This window comes from Somniosus microcephalus, chromosome 29, assembly GCF_052327205.1.
Source record: "Somniosus microcephalus isolate GS21.2 chromosome 29, FLI_Smic_1.0, whole genome shotgun sequence".
In the NCBI taxonomy this organism is placed as follows: domain Eukaryota; kingdom Metazoa; phylum Chordata; class Chondrichthyes; order Squaliformes; family Somniosidae; genus Somniosus; species Somniosus microcephalus.
The window spans coordinates 38,494,237-38,510,040 of record NC_141015.1 but is presented as its reverse complement, the minus strand read 5'-3'; the positions used below and the strand labels follow the sequence as shown (position 1 = coordinate 38,510,040).

Genomic DNA, 15,804 nt, shown 5'->3' with positions numbered 1-15,804 from the left:
ACCGGCGTGTTGCCGGTTGATTAAAAATTCCGGATGACGGAGAGGGTTATCTACCGAGGCTATTTTTAACAAACAAAGAGTCAGACTCCTGTTATTGAGGTCTTCCGACTTCCGACAGCGCCAAGAAGCCGAGTAGTGGTAGTTTGGAGAACTACCCCCACTGACTAACTCGGCCACCACGGGAGACTCGGACTCGGCAACATTGCCGGTTATTGAGGTGTTTTCGGAGTATGAATTTTGCCGGTTAATAGAGAATTCTGGATATTTAGGTGCCGTTTAAACGAGTTTCCTGTACATTACTGAGGGGGTGCTGCACTGTCAGAAATGCCATCTCTCGAAAGAGACATTAAATCGGGGCCCGGTCTGCCTTGTCACTTTCCCCCCCTAATGTTTACTGTTAATTTTATGGGGTGGTTTTACTGTTGATGCAGATCAGCCGTGATCTCATGAGGCTCGAGTGGCTGTATGGCTTCCTGCTCCTATGTAATGTACTCTGAGCCAGACAACATGGTGCTCCAAGAAGTTTCCCATATGGTTTCCAAATCGGTGACCGATGTGAGCAACTGAATGCAGAGACATGGGTATTTGTCACAGTACAGGTTTATTTCTATAGAAGAGCAAAATAAGTTACAACTGATTTCAGCCCCTGCATAAAGTACAATGTATATACAACTATAAATAATTTCCAAATCATTAATTCAACACATTTGTTGTTCGCTCCATTAGAAGTGACTAGTGCACATGTACAAACTTGGTTCATGCGTCGTCATGTCTCTCCTGCTTTCCGATGTCCCAGTCTCCTACCAAGTCGAGTATTTCGCAGTCTGCATGGCAGGGCGGTGTCCAGGAGGCCTTGGGCCTCTTGCTCCAGTTCATGAAAAAAGTCCAGTGGTGGGGGAGTGCTCATAGGCTGTGAGTGTTTTCAGCAGTGCTGCTGGCTAATCAAAATCCAGTCTTAAGACAAATTTCAAGGGTATTTTTTTAGTAATCGTCTCCATCGCTATATCGAGTGAGAGGACAAAGTGAAACAGGAGGAATAAACAAATAATTTGAAAGAGTAACGGAAATTGTCTGACATAAACAGGTTAAATATATCCTTTACAAAAATCAAAGTCTCAGTTGATCCCTCAATGTCTTTGTTGAAGGTAGCTCTCCCTTATTCTATCAACAGTTACAATATTCCCGAGCTGTGATCTAAAATCACAGAGCTGGCAAAGAGAATATGATTAATACCAAAGTGCTTTACTGTATTTATTCAGAGGCAAGAGTGCAACCAAACCGTAGCTGGTTAATTACACAGCGATTTAAATCGCTCAACTATTGGTGGCCGTGCCTTCAGCTGCCAAGGCCCTAAGCTCTGGAATTACCTCCCTAAAACCCTCTGCGCACAGCTGGATGTCTATGCAGCCTCGGTCCTTGCCAAACTGTCTAAATTCTCTGGATTTAGCTGTGGGGCGTGTGTTTCTACAGGGAGAGTGCAGACTCCTTATCGGGCAAACCGAAACGATCTGTATAATCTCGGGAGCTTGGTTTGGAGGCTCTTTGATGTGCAAATGAGTTTCTGTATCCGCCGCACACCCAATTGACCAAAAGAAATGACAGTGAGTGAATGAATGTTGGTGTCTACAGGACGTACCTGATCTCTGGTTATTAAAGTGGCAGACTCGGTTCTAACCATGCAGGGAAGCCTGAACCTCCGATAGCCTGGTACAGCTCGGTGTGCTCATTTTCTGGGCTCTCTGGTAGAGATCTACATCTCCAAAATAGCGGGCACGGTACAACAACCCCTCTTCTGTAGAGACAGAATTAAAACGTTAGAGAGCAGATGCAATTTTGTACCACAAACACCCATTGTGATTTTGCACCTCTGCCAACACAGACTGTTCATTATCAACAACTGTGGCAGAGCAGAATAAATACTTGCACTCATATATCATGCTTTACAACATCTTAAAGCGCTACAATTAAATATTTTGATGTACCGTGGCTTATGTGGGCAAACATAATAGCCATTTTGCATGTAGTAACATCCCACAAATATTAAAGCAGTGAATGACCATTTAGTCTGTTTTTGGTGATATTGATTAAGGGAGGAACATTAGTCAAAGCTCTGGAATAACTTTGTTCTCTTCAAATAATGGCAGCGAACCTTTAACATCCACCTGAATCACCAGAACGGGTAGAAGTAACCTCCATTTAACATCTCAACTGAAGTATGGCACGTGCCACAATTCTGCAGTCCCAACCACTGGAGTGTGCTTGATGTGGCTTGAACCTACAATGTTCTGACCCAGAAGTGATAGGTCCTACCAACCGAGCCAAAGTGATACCCGTCTTAGAGCTCCCTGCATCCTTCTCCCCGCTCCCTCCGCTGATCCCCAAAGAGTATAACTTGGTCTGGCATCTGTCAACCATCCACTTAAAAGGAGCTGAAGGGAGGTGCACGAGAGTGACCCCGGTTGCCTATCAGCAGGCTTGTGAATTCTGCTCAGCATCTCCCCACAGCAAATGGCAGATCAAAGACACAACACCTCGCACTACCATTGCGACCCACTGTACGTCCCACTCTATTTTCATGAAGGTACGTGATTATGGTAATTTGCAGAATAATCACAGAACAGGATTAAATGAACACACAGGACTTGGAGCCTCACAACATGCCATAGAAATTGTGTTTGTGGGCTGATTTCCTCATCACCCTGCCCTGTAAGGAACCAATCTAAATCCGCAAAAGTATCCCATGAGAAATATAATCAAACTCAGGAAAATAATTGTCCTAGTTTTGCAAAAATTTTAAAAATATAAACTGAGTACATGCTGTTAAATCATCCTTCTCATTTTTCATAAATCATCTCCAACATATTCTCTATATACACTAGTGCCGTTTTAGTAAGTGTTAGACCATGTAATCAGGTGTCAGCCTTGGCTCAGCGGGTAGCACTCTCACCTGAGTCAGGTCATGGGTTCAAGCCTCACTCCACAAACTTGAGCACAAAATCTCATCTGACACTCCAGTGCAGTGCTGAGGGAGCGCTGCACTGTCAGAAGTGCCGTCTTTTGGATGAGATGTTAAACCGAGACCCCGTCTGCTCTCAGGTGGATGTAAAAAAATCCTGTGGCACTATTCGAAGAGCAGGGGAATTCTCCCTGGTGTACTGGCCATTGTTTATCTGTCAAATATCACTAAAACAGATTATCTGGTCATTTATCTCATTGATGTTTGCTGTCTGCAAATTTACTGCTGCGTTTCCCTATAACAACAGCAATTACACTTGAAAAATACATAATTGGCTGTGGTGTTTTGGGATGTCCTGAGGTGATGAATAAATGCACATTCTTTATTTCTTTAATGCATCAGGTGTTATTTTGCTATGGGTCTGAGCTCTTTTAAGGCTACACAGTCTCACTATTGTTAAGTAAGCTCAGTTAAATCAGACTTTAATTGTTAGGTAAACTTAGAAGATTCAAAATAACAACAGAGAATGCTGGAAAAACTCAGCAGGTCAGGCAACATCCGTGGAGAGAAATTTGAGTTGACGTTTCGGGTTGAAACCCTTCTTCAAAACTGGAAAGATTCAAATGTTTGTCAATTTCAGGTTGCAGTTCAGAAGCAACCAGCATTTAAAAATTGTTTTGTATCTGTAATGAGTGCGATGGCTCCAACAACACACACGAAGCTCGACACCATCCAGGACAAAGCAGCCCGCTTGATCGGCGCCCCATTCACCATCTTAAACATTCACTCCCTCCACCACCGGCGCACCGTGGCTGCAGTGTGCACCATCTACAAGATGCACTGCAGCAACTCGCCAAGGCTTCTTCGGCAGCACCTCCCAAACCCAAACCCATTGTGGTAAACCACTTTTATCGTTACACTATAGTTATCACTGTTGTATTGTTATCACCGTTATCACTGTTGTATCACGATACGAGGTCGCCTCTTGTCGCGCTGTTATACCTGGGCTCCACCTACCTGCCCAGGTATAAAGGTAGTCGACTGGCTGGTATTCCTCCTTGTTGGACCCGATCACCCACGAGGGTGGGCTCTGTTATTTAGTCAATAAAAACCTTTAGTTACGTTCCTAACTCGTCGCTTTTTATTGGACGAATTGATAGGTATATCAATTTTATTGACTAAATTTTAAAGATGTCTACTACTGGCCAGCCAGAAGCCCTCCCAGAAGCACAGCCACACCAGCCGGCTTGGCTGCAAGCCCTCAAACCACCGTACCTGGATCTAAACCCACAGGCAGCAAACGCAGCCCTCAACTTCAAACACTGGCTGGACTGCTTCGAATCCTACCTGGAAGAATCCGGCGCCCCGCAGAGATCCAAACTAAGACTTCTGAACGCCCAAGCGAGCCCGAGAGTATACGCACTCATCCAGGACACGACTACGTACGAGGCCGCTATCAACCTACTGAAACAACAGTACCGCAGCCCGGTAAATTACATGTACACCAGGCACCTCCTAAGATCCCGCCCGCAACAGCCAGGAGAGTCTGTAGCTGAATTTTTACGGGCGCTAAGAGCACTCGGCAGGAACTGTGACTTTAAAGCGGTGACGGCTGTTGAAAATACGGAAGATAATATCCGCGATGCCTTTGTGAAAGGCCTACGGTCCGACTACTCACGGCAAAGACTGCTTGAAGCTAAAGACCTCGACCTGGACAAAGCTGAAGCCCTCGCTCTCTCCCTGGAGGTGGCCCATCAGGACCAGGAGGCGTTTTCCAGGTACTGCTCGCGACCCTGGGACTCGGGCCCGACCCCTACCGCAATACCCTTCGCAGCGCCGCCCCCGGGACCTACCTCAGCGTCGGCGTCCCGGACCCGACCGGGCCCGCCACCCCCGGTACCGGCTCCGACATCGGGCACCCGCGATCGGGCCGCCGGCTGCTTCTTTTGCGGCCAGGAGAAGCACCCGAGGTCGCGCTGCCCAGCCAGGAACTCTACCTGCGCAACCTGCAGGAAGAAAGGCCACTTCTCTAAGGCCTGCAGGAGCGGATCTTCAGAGGCCAGCAGTGCCTCATGCGAACTGTGGGGGCGGCCATCTTCTTTCACGGCAACTGAGGCCAGTATCCCCACACGTGAGTCATGGGGGCGGCCATCTTTGATCAAGGCAACCGACCCCAATAGTGCCTCATGTGAGTTATGGGGGCAGCCATCTTCTCCGCCATTTTGTCCTACCTCGTGGGAGACGCCATTTTACCCACCACGCCCGACTGCCACCGGGCCCCCGGACCCGACGACCGCCTCGCCCGCAGACGACAACGACTCGCTTACCTACACACTAGCCTCCGTCACTCTGGATCAAGCCCGCCCACACCACCTGTCCAAGTCGATGATGGACATCAAAGTAAACGGCCACGCCACGACCTGCCTGTTCGACAGCGGAAGCACGGAGAGCTTCATCCACCCAGACACGGTGAGCCACTACTCCCTCCCTGTCCTGCCAACGCGCAACCGAATCTCGATGGCATCGAGGTCCCACGCCACGGACATTAGCGGCTACTGTGCTGTGACCTTGTTGGTTAAGGGTAGAGTATAAAAACTTTAAACTCCTCGTCCTCCCCCAGCTCTGCGCTGCCGTCCTACTAGGGCTGGACTTCCAATCCCACCTCCAAAGTGTAACCCTAGCATACGGTGGACCCCTCCCCCCACTCACAGTCGACAACCAGCGAAGGTTAAACCGCCCACCGCGTAACACCTGCAGCCTATCCACCCTCAAGGTGCCGCCACCTTCCCTGTTCGCTAACCTCACCCCCGACTGCAAACCCGTCGCTACCAAGAGCAGGCGGTACAGCGCTGGGGACAGAGCTTTCATTAGCTCTGAGGTGCAGCGTCTCCTGAAGGAGGGCATCATCGAGGGGAGCAACAGCCCCTGGCGTGCCCAGGTCGTGGTCGTTAAGACCGGCGATAAAAATCGCCTGGTCATCGACTACAGCCAGACCATAAACAGATACACCCAGCTGGACGCATACCCCCTTCCCCGCATATCTGACATGGTCAATCAGATTGCACAATACCGCGTATTCTCGACCATCGACCTTAAGTCGGCCTACCACCAACTCCCTATCCACCCCGAGGACCGCCAGTACACCGCCTTCGAGGCGAATGGGCGCCTATACCACTTCCTTAGGGTCCCCTTCGGTGTCACCAACGGGGTCTCGGTCTTCCAAAGGGAGATGGACCGGATGGTTGACCAGAACGGACTGCAGGCCACATTCCCCTACCTAGATAACGTCACCATCTGCGGCCGCAACGTGAATCTGGAGAAATTCCTCCGTACAGCCCAACGGCTGAACCTCACCTACAATAAGGAGAAATGTGTGTTTAACACCTCGCGCCTTGCCATCCTTGGCTGTGTAGTAGAGAACGGACTCATCGGCCCCGACCCCGAAAGAATGCGCCCCCTCATGGAGCTACCCCTCCCCCACTGCCCTAAGGCACTTAAGAGAACCCTGGGGCTCTTCGCCTACTATGCCCAATGGGTGCCCAATTATGCGGACAAAGCCAGACCCCTCATGAAGTCCACATCCTTCCCCCTTACGGAGGAAGCATGCGCAGCCTTCTCCCTCATTAAGGGAGACATTGCCAAGGCCACTATGCACGCAGTGGATGAGTCCATCCCCTTCCAAGTCGAGAGCGATGCATCCGACTTCGCCCTAGCCGCCACCCTTAACCAGGAGGGGAGACCGGTGGCCTTCTTCTCAAGGACCCTACAGGGCCCTGAGATCCGACACTCGTCGGTCGAGAAGGAGGCCCAGGCGATTGTGGAGGCGGTACGACGCTGGAGGCACTACCTGGCAGGCAAACGATTTACCCTCCTTACCGACCAACGTTCGGTCGCTTTTATGTTTAATAACAAGCTGAGGGGCAAAATCAAGAATGACAAGATCTTGAGGTGGAGAATCGAGCTCTCCACCTACGATTATGATATCTGGTACCGGCCAGGTAAGCTGAACGAACCCCCCGATGCTCTGTCACGAATTACATGCGCCAGCGCGCAAAGTGATAGACTTCAGACCCTCCACAACGACCTCTGCCACCCCGGGGTCACCAGACTTTACCACTTCATTAAGGCCCGCAACCTGCCCTACTCCATCGAGGAGGTCAGGACCATAACCAGGAACTGCCAGACCTGTGCCGAGTGCAAACCGCACTTCTTTAGGCCGGACAGAGCAAGCCTGATCAAGGCCACCTGCCCCTTCGAGCGCCTGAGCATCGACTTTAAGGGGCCCCTCCCGTCCTCTGACCGTAACGTGTACTTCCTCAACATTGTTGATGAGTACTCCCGTTTCCCCTTTGCCTTCCCCTGCCCAGACATGACCAGTACCACGGCCATTAAATGCCTGAACGACCTCTTCGCCTTGTTCGGGTTCCCAAACTATATACATAGTGACCGGGGCTCCTCTTTCATGAGCGAGGAACTCCGTCAGTTCCTACTAGCGAGAGGTATTGCAGCAAGTAGGACCACCAGCTACAACCCCCGAGGGAACGGCCAGGTGGAAAGAGAGAACGCGACGGTATGGAAGGCCGTCCTCTTAGCCTTAAAGTCTAAGGGCCTCCCAACCTCCCGCTGGCAGGAAGTCCTCCCGACAGCGCTGCACTCCATCCGGTCACTACTTTGCACTGCCGTTAACGCCACCCCCCATGAACGAATGTTTGTTTTCCCCAGGAAGTCGACTACGGGAACCACTCTACCAACCTGGCTGACCTCTCCGGGGCCCGTCTTGCTGCGAAAGCACGTGAGGGCCCATAAAACAGACCCCCTGGTCGAGAGGGTGAACCTCCTGCACGCCAACCCCCAGTACGCCTACGTGGCTTACCCAGACGGGCGGGAGGACACTGTCTCCTTACGAGACCTCGCACCCTCGGGCACTCCGGAGACACCACCTTTACCCCCCCCCACCACCCCCCCAATTCCAGCCCAGGTAGACGGCATGCCGGAACCCCACGAGCCTTCGCCGACCACGCAGACACCAGCACTAACACCGGATAATGCAGCACCGCCGCTGCGACGATCGGAGAGGCTTACAAGGCCTCCGGACAGACTGACATACCAGAACTGGTAGTACACTTCACCCCGCCGGACTCAAATCTAAACAAGGGGTGAATGTGGTAAACCACTTTTATCGTTACACTATAGTTATCACTGTTGTATTGTTATCACCGTTATCACTGTTGTATCACGATACGAGGTCGCCTCTTGTCGCGCTGTTATACCTGGGCTGACCACCTCCGACTCCGCCCATGGCTCCACCTACCTGCCCAGGTATAAAGGTAGTCGACTGGCTGGTATTCCTCCTTGTTGGACCCGATCACCCACGAGGGTGGGCTCTGTTATTTAGTCAATAAAAACCTTTAGTTACGTTCCTAACTCGTCGCTTTTTATTGGACGAATTGATAGGTATATCACCCATGACCTCTACCACCTAGAAGGACAAGGGCAGCAAGCGCATGGGAACACCGTCACCTGCAAGTTCCCCTTCAAGTTACACACCAGCCAGACTTGGACATTCCTTTGTCGTTCCTTCATCATCGCTGGGTCAAAATCCTGGAACTCCCTCCCTAACAGCACCATGGGAGTACCTTCACCACACGGACTGCAGCGGTTCAAGAAGGTGGCTCACCACCACCTTCTCAAGAGAAACAATGAATGGGAAATAAATGCTGGCTTTGTTAGTGACTCCCATACCCCAAGAATGAATTTTAAAAAATACTTCTATTATAAAATATTAAGATTTTTCAAGATAAAGAGTTGCAGGGTGAGTTACTGGGGTACACGAGATGCTTTCGGTGACTTTGGTTTATGCAGCCACAATTAGCCTGCATCTTCTGGACCACACACTGCTTTAAGTTCAGCCTGGCCAGTATCATCATTCTATGTACGAAACCATTCTGCCCCCTGCCCACCCATCGCCCCTGCCTATACTCACTCTGCTGTTTTTCCTTCCAGCAGTTATTCCGCAAGTTCGCAATGAAATCTTCTTCTACATTCCGTTCCACCAGCTTCAGGTTCTGCCCTGTATATTCTTCTGCAAATTTATCTGCCACAAAGTACAACACCTTCAGTACTTCTGTCGTCCGTCTGTAAACGTGACCAACGGACCTGAGAACAAACGCCAGCTCAAGATTAGAAAACTCTCACAGATGGCAAACTATTAGTGCTATTTATAGCTCACAGCACACATAGGTAATTCTACTTTGCATTGCAAATGAAGACAAAAAAAAACAATTTTCGCCTCTTCCACTTGCTGTGGTGTCCCACGTGGCCCATTGGGGATTCAATTGAGACAGAGGGTGGTACGCAAAGGTAGTTTATGATGCTCTGTCAGATGGTCCCTCCTTCCCAATGGTCTCCGCTCAGTGCCTCACTCAAGGAGCTGTGCGGGCAATCGTGTGTGTGAACTCTCACCCCGCTGCTTCTTGCTGGAACACCCTGCTGGTACCTTACACACTCGTGTACAAGACTAGAAATTTAGGTCACTGTTTGGGGGTTGAAAGGGGTGGGGGGAGGGGAGGTGTCTTATACTGGAGTCATTGTGGTGGGTGCTACTGTAGCTCACTCTGGTGAGCACACTCACTTACTCCAGTCTCACTCGAGCTTAGTCTCACTCTTACCTATCCTGGGCTCCTGAGTGCTATTCAACTCCCGCTCCTTTCTCTCAGGCTCCTGGTCTCCCGCTCGTTGCTTGTGCTACTTATTTGACTATTCCAACGCTCTTCCAACCTCCATAAATGCCAACTTACCCAAAATTCTGCCGCCTGTATTCTGTCCTGCACTGCCCTCGCTAATGTACACCAGTTTCCTGCCTCCCAACACATTACATTTAAAAATCTTCAGCATTGTCCGCAAATGCCTCCAGAGTCTCAAACTAACCCGACTTGGCAGAGTCTTCAGCTGCCTTCTGGGATCCCAGGAGCTTCCTTCCTAAATCCCTTCGCCACTCTGCACCTTTCAAAATCTCCTCAAAACACATCTTTTCAACCAAGCTTTCAGTCACCTCTGCTAGTTTCTCTCTTCCTGACTTGGCATGCATTTCTCTTACCACTACCTGTGAAGTGACTTGGAAATATATCGGCCGTTCCTTCATCGTCGCTGGGTCAAACTCCCTCCCTAACAGCACTGTGGGAGCACCTTCACCACACGGACTGCAGCGGTTCAAGAAGGCGGCTCACCACCACCTTCTCAAGGGCAATTAGGGATGGGCGATGAATGCTGGCCTTGCCAGTGATGCCCACATCCCATGAATAGGTAACAAAAAAGTGCCTTGGGACTTTGTTTTAAATTAAAGGCGTTATATAATTGCAACTTGTAGGATAAACTCACTGAAACATTTTGCAAGGGGAAGAGGAAGGGACGAGATCCTTACATACTTTCAGGGTATGGGATGGACCCTAAAAACTCCTAACTCCGTGAAACCACATGAAATCAATGCTCATACAAAAGACACACAACCACCACAGAATATAGAGCCCTTGAGGACACCGCCACCTGTCTACTCTTCAGCTCTAGTACTCAACTCATCCTGGAAAGGGGGCTGCAACCTGCCAGATCAAATACTTTCACTCTCTTTCCAGCTTAACTGATACTTTATCATAAACCTGCCCGCTTTAATAGATTGTTCAAGCTAAAGAAGAGACCCGATGTTCTCCGTGACCACCTCCAGAGTAGCCAGAAGTTTAAATGGGCGACGAATCGGATTTTATACAGTGACGGGATGAACTCAAGACTTTACTTACGGCCTGTGGCTCAGGCTGTAGGGCGGGCTTGACACCATCATTTGACTGATCACAGACACAATCACCAGGATCAGGATTGGCATTAACTGTACAAAGAGTGCCAACCCACCCTGCAAAAATAAAAACAGCATTACAATCAAATCATGCACAGTCATAAAGAACTGGTCAAGCATTGTAACAGTTTCAGAAAGTCTGTCTAGCCCAGCTATCCACTGTATTCCCTTCTAATAGCTCTGAATCCACTAAGCCTTGCATTTCTAATAGCCCTGAATCCACTTGTTGACAAGAACCTGTCTAGTTCCTTCTTGAACCCATTATGGTTTTGTTTTTTAATTAATTCACAAGATGTGGGTGTCACTGGCAAGGCTGGCATGTATTGCCCATTCCTAGTTGCTTTGGACAGGCTTGATACAACTGAGTGTCTTGCTAGGCCACTTCAGAGGGTAGTTGAGAGTCAACCACGTTGGGGCTGGTGTCACATATCGGCCAGACCGGGTAAGGACAGCAGATTTCCTTCCCTAATAGGACATTAGTGAACCAGTTCGGTTTTTATGACAATCACACAGCGTCAAGTACAGGAACAAGGATGTCTTGCTGCAGTTGTACAGGGCCTTGGTGAGACCGCACCTTGAGTATTGTGTGCAGTTTTGGTCGCCTTATCTGAGGAAGGACGTTCTTGCCATGGAAGGAGTGCAGCGAAGATTCACCAGGCTGATACCTGGGATGGCAGGAATGACGTATGAGGAGAGATTGGGTTGATTGGGCTTATACTCACTGGAGTTTAGAAGATTGAGAGGGGATCTCATCGAAACCTATAAAATTCTGTCAGGCCTGGACAGACTAGATGCAGGAAGGATGTTCCCAATGGTCGGGGAGTCCAGAACCAGGGGTCATACTCTAAGGATAAGGGGTAAGCCATTTAGGACTGAAATGAAGAGGAATTTCTTCACCCAGAGAGTGGTGAACCTGTGGAATTCTCTGCCACAGAGGGCGGTGGAGGCCAGTTCATTAAATATATTCAAGAAAGAGTTGGATATATTTCTTAAGGCTAAAGGGATCAAGGGATATGGGGAGAAGGCAGGGACAGGGTACTGAATTTGGATGATCAGCCATGATCTCATTGAATGGCGGAACGGGCTCGAAGGGCCGAATGGCCTACTCCTGCTCCCATCTTCTATGTTTCTATGTCATGGTCACTTTTACTGATACCGGCTTTTTAAAACTGAATTCAAATTCTCAAACTGCTATGGTGGGATTTGAACTCATGGGCCTAGAAATTCACTATGGCCCCGCCAGCTGGCTAGCGCCCAAAAGCTAGCGCTGGGCGCGGAGCCAGTTGCGACCGTCAGATATTCAGTTTTTGCGTCCCAAGTCGGAACCGGGTGCTATTCCAGGGTGTGCCCGCCCCCGCTTGGGGCACTGAAACTGAATTTCAGCGCTCTAGGCGCCGCTGCGCCACCCGCTGCGGAGCGGCAGGCTGCGGTACTGCAGGCCTCCTCCTTATCTTAAGGGGGAGGTGCCTGCCACGGGGAGATCGCCGCTGGATAGTGCCGGCAAATGAGCCCGGCACCACGGAGAAGTGCCGGGTTCGCGGAAAGCAGCCGGCAATGCCGCGGGGGGGGGGGGGGGGGGTGGTGGAGGAGGCCGGGGAAGGAGGTGCGGGCAGGCGGCCGCCGAAAAAGCGGCCGGCCGCACCTCCACCTTAAAGCGCCCCACTAAGGCTACAGTACGGCCCCGTTTTCTGGTCGCTGTTTGCGGCCGCTGCGGAAGAGGCGGCCGCAACTAAATATGGGGATCGGGCCGGTATCGGGACAGAACCGGGGCACTGCGCACACCGATGACGTCATCGGTGCCGGCGCAGCGCTAACGGCTGCCGCCGCCATTACCGCTGCGCTGAATATCAGCGCAAACTCCTGTATTGGCGCAGAAGCCCTCTTTAGGCGGTAACTGGCCGCAAAGCTGCCGGCGCCTTAATGAATTTCTGGGCCATGGTCTCTGAATTATTCGTCCAGTAACATCTGTTCCACAGAGTGCTGGTCAGACCCCATCTGGAGCGCTGCGTTCAGTTCTGGGCCCCGCACCTCAGGAATGATATATTGGCCTTGGAGGGGGAGCAGAGCAGACTCACCAGAATGATACCAGAAGAGTTAAACTATGAGGAATATGTAGGAAATCAGCCAAGACTGGGTCTCAGGAGTCTATCGATTTCTATACATAAGATTCCAGTTAAAACTGAAAATAAAGCAACACCCAAGCAACAATTCTGAAACCAGTTTTTAAGCAAATAAACATCGAAAAGAATGGAAAATGCATTTCTGCTTATTCCCTGCTCCTTTAAAAGATGTTCAGTTTCCTGAGAGTCTCCGTGCTGATTCCATAGGTGGCACCGCCTACATAATGAGAACAGAGCCTCGCAATGAGCTCAAGTGAGTGTCACTATTTCAGACAAAAGCAACTACACCCCCTTTATATAATTACAAACCCTGTTATTAGTCCAGACTTTTGGTTCAGCATTCAGAGCAGAGCAAAGGATTTAAAACAAATACAATTCCTATAAAACAAAATGGCCCAAGACTTAACAAAAATGAACGATACTTGCATTTAATACAGCATCCATCTAGAAAGACCCTACATTTCCCCACTGCAGTGCCAGCCGTGGCTCAGTGGGTAGCACTCTTGCATCCGAGTCAGAAGTTTGTGGCTTCAAGCCCCACTCTAGAGACTTGAGCACAAACATCCAGGTTGAGACTCCAGTGCCAGTACTGAGAGAGTGCTGCATTGTCGGAGGTGCCATCTTTCAGATGAGACGTAAACGATCCTGTGGTGCTATTTTGAAGAAGAACAGGGGGAGTTATCCCCGGTGTCCTGGCCAATATTTATCCTTCAATCAACATCACTAAAAACAGATTATTTGGTCATTATCACATTGCTGTTTGTGGGAGCTTGCTGTGCACAAATTGGCTGCACGTTTCCTACATTACAACAGTGACAACACTTCAAAATTACTTCATTGGCTGTAAAGTGCTTTGGGACGTCCTGAAGTCTTGAAAGGTGCTATATAAATGCAAGTCTTTTCTTAAATTATTCCAATGTCTTTGCTTCTGACAGTATTTATCAGGGTTTAAAGGGTGTTGGTTCAGCATTCAGAGCAGAGCAAAGGATTTAAAACAAATACAATTTCTATACAACATAATGGCCCAAGACTTACCAAAAATGAAAGGATGCTTGCATTTATATAGCATCCGTCTAGAAAGACCCTACATTTCCCCACTGCAGCATCTGATTGTTTCTTAAATTATTCCAAAGTTTTGCTTCTGCTACTATCAGGGTTTAAAGGGTTAAATTAGAACAGGTTGCATAAGCTTGGCTTGTATTCCCTTGAGTTTAGCAGGTTGCGGGGTGATCTGATTGAGGTGCTTGAAATGATAAAAGGATTTGTTAGGGTAGCTACCAAGAAGCTATTTCCTCCGGTGGGGGAATCCAAAACAAGGTGCACAATCTTCAAATTAGAACTAGGCTGTTCAAGCGTGAAATCAGGAAGCACTTGTTCACACAAATGGTGGTGGAAATTTGGAATTGTCTCCCCCAAAAGGCTGTGGACACTGGGTCAGCTGAGATTGCGTGGCTGTGGGGGGGATGGAAGTGGGGGCGGGGGGGGAATGGGTATAATGGCGCATGTAGGTTGCACCATGTGGGATGGAACAGGCTTGATGGACCAGTTGGTCTTTCCTGTATGTTGTGCAATGCCTATCGAGAAGAACATCTCCATCTGGATCTGAGTCAAATTGTAAAAAAATGGAAACTATGACCCATAATATAGCACTCAAGGAAAGCTAACAAACTCTGCAGAAAATAGGATGATCCAAAATTATGAGGAGTTTCGTTAAGGATAATATGGAAAAAACTATTACCACATCAGTGAGCTGGCAACTAATGGGCATAAATTTAAAATCATTACCAAAAGAACGACGGGAGAGGTAAGGAGTATTTTTTTTATTTTACACACAGGATTGTTAGGACATGGAATACCCGACCAGAAACACTGGTGGAGTAGAATACAGGATAGCTTTTAGAAGGGAAGGGGATAAAAATGTGATTAAGGTATCTATTTTGAATGCTATGGGAAAGGACAGAGGAATGGGATTGAGTGTTTAGCTCTTTCAGAGCGCTGGCACAGACACGGTGGGTTGAGTGGCTTTCTTCAGTGCTGCACGATTCTCCGATTCTGTATACTCACATCACCATGCTGGTCCCGTCGCTCGGGTCTGTGGTACGTGTAGCGCATTCGCCCATTACTATATACATGAACATTGCCTGGTGGTTTAAAGAATAACAGTATGAAGAGGACATTCAACCTCCTGAGATGTGCAATGAGACTAGAGTGGCTACTTCTCTACTTTTATAAAATCAATTTAAAATCAACCTTATTTATACGTTCTAAAATGTAGCTGTTTTACATCTTTAAAATAGAAATCTGGATATTGAATGAGGAAACGTTGCTGCATCGGGTCCTGTTTTACTGGAGCTTGGTCAATGATTTGAATAGCGTCTCCCTCTCACAGGATTATGGCTTGATTTTCAATAATGCAGTTATCGAATCTTCAATTGTCCATTGTGGCCCCACTACAGAACATGATCCCGCTATATTACCTCAGGGGCTGCTCACAGTAATAGTAAAGACTCCAAATTCAAGGCAGTTTGATCTTACCCGGAAGGTGCGTCCTGAACAAGTGCTACATTCTGTAAAACATCAGCCCCTTTTTTTGAGCATTGCCTTTCCCCACGAGTTTTCCAAAATATACGTGCTTTCAATCACATAACCACTACCAAGAAGGAGGGAAGGAGACAGAGGAAGGAAAGATGCGAGGGAAAGAAAGAAAAAGGAGGAAAGGGTTTGCTTACGTTACAACAGTCACTGCACTCCAAAAGTAATTCATTGTGTGAAGTGCTTTGGGACGTTTGTGGGAGATTCAATAAGGCGCTCGATAAATATAAATACTTGAAGGAGAAAAAATTGCATGGACAAGGGGAAAGAGCGGGGGAGTGAGACTAACTGGA

The 15,804-nt window shown here is 48.8% G+C and overlaps 1 protein-coding gene across 1 annotated transcript in view; it reads right to left on the bottom strand.

Moving 5' to 3' along the window:
* Window positions 1–582: 582 nt before the first annotated feature.
* Window positions 583–15,804, bottom strand: part of dnajb12a (DnaJ heat shock protein family (Hsp40) member B12a) — a 37,731-nt gene continuing 22,509 nt past the window's right edge. Inside the window, exons 5-9 of the mRNA XM_085970645.1 lie at window positions 14,984–15,060; window positions 10,747–10,856; window positions 8,940–9,112; window positions 1,637–1,792; window positions 583–1,000 (exon numbers count right to left, since the gene is read on the bottom strand). Coding sequence (XP_085826771.1) covers window positions 1,671–1,792; window positions 8,940–9,112; window positions 10,747–10,856; window positions 14,984–15,060 — 482 coding nt within the window. The 3' untranslated portion in view covers window positions 583–1,000; window positions 1,637–1,670. The remainder of the gene's footprint in view (window positions 1,001–1,636; window positions 1,793–8,939; window positions 9,113–10,746; window positions 10,857–14,983; window positions 15,061–15,804) is intronic.